Source organism: Asparagus officinalis, chromosome 8 (genome assembly GCF_001876935.1).
Source record: "Asparagus officinalis chromosome 8, Aspof.V1, whole genome shotgun sequence".
Taxonomy (NCBI): Eukaryota; Viridiplantae; Streptophyta; class Magnoliopsida; order Asparagales; family Asparagaceae; genus Asparagus; species Asparagus officinalis.
Genome location: NC_033801.1, coordinates 66,278,356 through 66,284,541, shown reverse-complemented (window position 1 = coordinate 66,284,541; position 6,186 = coordinate 66,278,356). Strand labels below are relative to the sequence as shown.

The following is a 6,186-nucleotide window of genomic DNA, read 5'->3' as shown; positions in this document are numbered from 1 at the left end:
AAAATCCTAGTCCAAAATCAATAGCATCTTAAATTCAAATCTGAATCCTAGACCTAAACCAATGACACCTTAAAGTATAAATCTAATTCAAATCCAAAATGAATGACATCCTAAATTGAAATCCAAGAAAAAGACTGAGTGTGAATCAACAATACTCAACTAATAACTCGAGTATGTTTGGCAAAAAAAAATGTACCAGGATTTATGAAGAGAAGAGAAGTACTTTCTCTTTATTTTCTATTTAAAAATTTTAAAGACAATTTGAGAGTGCAAATGTGAAAAGTTGAGATGGTAGTTGACGTGACAATTCGCGTTTTTTTTTATTCCATAAAACACATGTTTGTTTATTTCTTAATTGGTTAAGAATGTAAGAAGACGCAATTGATATTCTTTGATATTATTTTGAACCATCCCTAAACTTTCATTGAAAAATCAATATGCCCATTCATCATGTTCTTATAGTGAAGAATAGAATATGCAAACGTATTCCAATATTTTCAGCGAAAATTACCCATAGACCTTCCATGAGTAAGAATGAAACAAATTCTCTGTTGTATCAATGGTTTTGCTACGACTTTAAGTCCCTCCTACAAATACAAAGTTTATCATCTTCTAAACATGAGGTTTCAAATCTTGTTACCGTTGACCGCAATGAATACACCTGAGAAGCATGAAGGAAAAAAAATAACATCCGGTCTAGAGAATATTCCTCACGCTTAGGACAAAATGTTTACAATAAAGGGGGAAAAAGAGAACGATTAATTCAAGACATAAAATAAAATATTATTTTCTTCTTCCTCAAAATCCACTTTCCATCCATTTTTTTTTAAAAATGAAATGAGTGAGAAGGGTTTCGCGGCACCTCCACTTTTCAATCGCTTTCCATCACATTTCATTTGCTAATAGGGAAAAATGGAAAAATTGAAAAGTGACTCTATTTTTCATTGTTCTTGTTTGATACTTGGAAAGTGATTGGATGGGTCCCTTTGAGACTTATACCAAAATTTGTTACCTTCAAATTCTTGTTCTTATAAGATGAAGGTTAGTAGTCTAGACACGAGAATCAATCTAATACAGTAGCATATGTCGTCACTTTTCAATTTTTATATCTTATAGCTCGTTTGGTTTGAGGTTGCGAAGAGGGAGTTAAAACTTAAAGAATGTAGTTATTAGCCTGAAAATTTTAGCAATCGAAAAGATTTTTAATTTATGGTATAACATGTCAAAAAAGATAAATTTTAACTACCACCATATCTCTTCCACTCTGTACTAAAAAAAATCTAACAATTACAAATAAACCCTTGAAATATCAACAACCACAAAAGTTTGTTAATTATAAACAACCCCCCAAAAAATAGAAAACTACAATCAATCCCATAGAATATCTAAGAATTACAAATAAATCCTTCAAAAATCTGAAAATTACAAATAGCCTCTTGAAAATCCAAAGTTACAACCCTTGTAAAATGCAAATATTTCAAAAGAACTGTAGAAAATTTTAAAATTTACAAATATCCCCGAAATTTTTTGAAATTACAAGCAGCTCTAAAGAATCTAAAAAATACAAACAGACATATGAAAAATCTAAGGATTACAGATATTTCCTTGAAATTTTTGAAAACTACAAGCATGCCCTTGAAATAAGAAAATTACATGAAGCTGCCTTGAAAAACCTGAAAATTGTAAACATACTCCTGAAAATTAAATAATTACAAACAACCCTTTAAAAATATAAAAATTACAAAAAAAAGATTGAAAAATCTGTAATGTACAAACAACCTAGTAAAAATCCAATATTTTGAGAAATTTAAAAATTACAAACAACCTCCTTAAAATATTACAAATAGGTTCTACTAAATCTGTATACTCATATATTCTCTTTTACATACAATATTGGACACAAAAAACTATTGTTTTAAGATATTTGAATCTCTCAAATCTAGTACGTGAATCTTTGTCAAGATTCACAATAAAAAAATGAGATTTGCTTCGGTACTCCTAAAATAGGATTTTATTTATTTATTAATTAACAGGGCATTATTTTTATTTTTCTTCCCACTTTAGTCATCATTGCTTCAATCCAGCACTTCTCTGTATCACTTTGCCACAATAATTCTTTACAATATCATTGATAGCTTTGGATCGCCTGATCAAGGATATATTAAACTCACATTTTCACTGAACTCTTTTATAATTTAAAGTCTATTTATTCAGTTTTAAATTGTCCTTGAGAGTTAATTAAACCCTCCCCAAGAAAAATTCAAACATCATATCTGAATTTCATATTTATTTATTTATTAAACATATCCAAATTTCTTTTCATCCATCGCCAACTTGGAATGAAACTAGAAATAGATGGCAAAAAAAAAAGGAAACTTATAGATGGAGCAAATAACAAGCTCATTAGGAATAAAAAAATGGGTTTGATTGAAGAAACAAGAGGAGAAGCCGTACGAATGTTGAAGGAGGAGAATTAAATCAAAACTAGCTTTGTCTCATAATTGCCGTGAAGACAATCTTCATACAAAATCATCAATTGCTCTGCAACCTGTTTACATGAATATAATTGTGTAAATACTTAAAGCCCTTATGAATATAGATATGAAAATCACACATTACATAAGAGATAAGGCTAATTAATGAGGTATTTGCATTCTAGTGTTCACCCAAAAAATGAATGCTTAAATTGCATGAAAGTAGTATTCCAAATTTTGACTAGTTTTAAAAACTATTGCAAAGATAATTTACGTCTGTATAATTATAAAATTCATTGGTAGTTTTTTTTTTAAAAAGCAATCAAGTCTCTGTCTAAAATAGATTATTACGGGATATTTGTTCATAGATTCACTAGTTTTTTCGTGATTCATCATAAAATATCATTCTATTTCATCACTAAACTGAACAAGAAATTTTGAATATACTTTTGGATCAAACCGAAGCTAGCATATCACATGAGTCTTGGTTGATGAATCACTAAAGTGACAAACTTTCAAGCCATCAACCATGATATTGATATATTGACGATTTATATTGGATTGGCCTAGATGTGATCATCTCAGTGATGCACCAACCAAAGTTACAGATGTAAACACCAATCATTTTTACCCCAGTGGGGGCGAATTATTTTGTAATAATGCATTTTTTGTTAGAAATTAAACGGAATTACCAAGGCCCACCCGAATATACATCATATATATGATTGTGATTTTTAGGTTTTTGGGAAGCAAGTGCAGGAGGCAAAATTGGCTGCTGATTTTTCTGGCTACGGAGCAGGCAGAGAGCTTTGAAAAAGAAAAGGAAAAAAATCGGCAGGAGATTTTTTTTTGCGGCTAGGCTGCGACTGTTTTTGTGTACAAAAGAACAGGGTAAAACGCTGCAGGAGAAAAAGTGTTTGTCCCTTTTGAGAGAGATTTTGTGTGAGGGATCTGAGAGTTTGTGAGAGGGTTTTATTTGTGAGAGTGTAAACCCAATTGTATCTTTCCCTCTAATAGTAGATCTCCCCCTCCTTGCCCCGTGGACGTAGGCTATTTGCCGAACCACGTAAAATTTGTGTTCTTGCCGTGATTTGTAATAGCTTATAGGTTCTCTCGACGCGCAGTCCTAGAGCTGACGAGAGGAAGAGCTGATATCTCACTTTGATGAGATATCTGGATTTTGGTTCTTGTTTTCTTTGAGAAACGAGAATTTCATTGTGATCTAATCTCTTGTTGTGCACATTGCGCACCGGAGGTGCTGCCGAAATTTTCGCTATGCACAACAAGTGGTATCAGAGCTCCGGGTTGGACTTGGGAGCTTGTTTGAAGGATTCGCTGAAGGATTCCTATTTGAAGATTAGATCGACAACATGGGTGAAACAAGCACATCGGGATCGTCTCTTACGAAGACGATACATAGTTTGAGCATCAATAACATGAAGATTAATGTTCCGAAGTTCGACGGCAAGATTAATTTCGGATTGTGGAGGTGTCAGATGATGGACGCCTTGGGCGCTCAAAATTTAGAGCAGACTCTTGAGTTACAAGAGAAACCCGCTGATGTGGAGGACAAGGTTTGGAAGAAGATGAATAGTAGGGCTTGTGGAGTTATTCTGTCATGCTTGACGCCGGATCTTATTTATGACGTAATGAACGAGACGTCGGCGAAGAGAATGTGGGAAACACTCAATAAGAAGTATCTGACGAAGAGCATTAAGAATCGGCTTCACTTGAAGAAGAGGTTTTACCAATTCAATATGAAGAAGGGAGTTTCCATTCGGGAGCATGTTAACAACTTCACGAAGCTAATTTGGGATATGGCCAATGTAGATATCATGGTTGAGGATGAAGACAAGGTGATGCTACTATTGTCTTTGTTGCCGAAGGATGATTTTGGTACGTTTGTTCTCACTATGATAAATAGAAGAACTACGGTTAGCTATAAGGAGGTGACCTCAGCTTTGGTGAATTATGAGTTGAAGAAGAGTAATGACGAACCCTCCGAGAAGGCATCGGGAGATGCATTAGAAGTTCGAGGCCGTGATCCAAACCGTTGTCAGTTCAACCGCTCAAAATCGAGGAATAGAGGTGGCCATAAGAGTGTTGGTAGGAATCAATGTCGCTTTTGCAAAGAAGAAGGACATTGGAAAAACGACTGCCCAAAGTTGAAAGATAAAGCTGGGAAGAATAAAGGGAAAGCTGTACAAGCTTCGGAAGTGAATGTTGTCAAGGCTAGTGACGACAATTCAGATACGGATTCTTCGGGCTATTCTTTCTCTGCATTACCGTCAGTTTGTTACGCTGACTCTACGGAGTGGATGATGGATTCTGGTGCTATATACCATATTTGCCCTAGGAGAGATTAGTTCTCCAGCTTTGAGGAGTTGGAAAGAGGGGATGTCGTGCTTATGAGTAATGATCACGTATGACCTATTGGTGGTATTGGTACAGTACAGATTCGGGTGTGTGACGGAGTGACTCGGGAGCTGAAGGAAGTGAGATTCGTTCCTTAATTGACGAAGAATATCATTTCGCTTGGAACTTTGGAGGCAACTGGCTATAAGGTGATCTTGGAGAATGCGACTCTGAAGTTCACAAAGGGATCCATGGTGGTGATGCGAGGTGTCAGGGAAAACAACATTTACTACTTGAAGGGCAAGACAGTAACAGGGGGTCTGACAGCTTCGATTACCACAGAGGAAGATACTACCAGTTTATGGCATATGAGATTGGGACACATGGTGATAAGTCCCTGCAGGTATTGGTGAAGCAGAGGCTATTGAAGTGTGCGAAGACATGTAAGATGGAGCTGTGTGAACATTGCATACTTGGAAAGAAGACAAGAGTGAAATTCGGCACCGCTATTCACAATACCCAAGGTATATTGGACTATATGCACACAGATGTTTGGGGCCCTTCCAAGCACACATCACTTGGTGGGGCCAACTATTTTATCACTTTCATTGATGACTATTCCAGGAGAAATTGGGTATACCCGATGAAGCATAAACATCAGGTCCTGGATATTTTTATGGAGTGGAAGAAGAAAGTGGAGCTACAGACAGGTAGAAATGTGAAGACTCTACGTTCAGATAATGGGGGAGAGTCTAAGAGTGATCCATTTCTGCACTTTTGCCGGGATCACGGCATTAGGCGACACTTCACAGTACGTGAGACACCGCAACAGAACGGGGTGGCTGAGAGATTAAACCGTACCTTACTGGAGAAGGTGCGATGTATGATGACGCAGTGTGGATTGTCAAGATCCTTTTGGGCCGAAGCGTTGGTTTATGCGAGCCATCTCGTGAATAGGTTGTCGTGCATTGCGATACAGGGGAAGACTCCGTTAGAGCGTTGGTCTGGTTCGGTAGCTAGTGACTATGAGTCGCTTCGAATATTTGGGTGTCCAGCTTATTACCATGTCAATGATGGTAAATTGAATCCGAGAGCGAGGAAAGCAGTCTTTGTGGGATTTAGAGATGGAGTTAAAGGCTTTAAATTATGGGCAGGAATGTCACATTTGACGAGGCATACATGATGAAGCCTCAAGTTCCTCAGCAGGTGGAGGAAGACCAGATTCAGGAGATATCGCAGCAGGTGGAGGATAATGTGACTCCACCCACTCCAGAGAGCATTGTATCCATCGAGGCTCCTACAGAGGTAATACTGGGAGGAGATGGGATGACAGCCGGGCATTTAGAGGATACAGTGG

At 36.7% G+C, this 6,186-nt stretch overlaps 1 protein-coding gene across 2 annotated transcripts in view; it reads right to left on the bottom strand.

Moving 5' to 3' along the window:
* Nucleotides 1,522-6,186, bottom strand: part of LOC109822470 (pre-rRNA-processing protein TSR2-like) — an 11,020-nt gene continuing 6,355 nt past the window's right edge. The window contains exons 3-4 of one of the 2 annotated variants that reach the window (XM_020388669.1): nucleotides 2,455-2,548; nucleotides 1,522-1,673 (exon numbers count right to left, since the gene is read on the bottom strand). In XM_020388669.1, the coding sequence (XP_020244258.1) occupies nucleotides 2,474-2,548 (75 nt within the window). In that variant the 3' untranslated portion in view covers nucleotides 1,522-1,673; nucleotides 2,455-2,473. Of the gene's footprint in view, nucleotides 1,674-2,254; nucleotides 2,549-6,186 lie in introns of those variants that run through there. The other variant, XM_020388668.1, reaches the window with a different exon arrangement.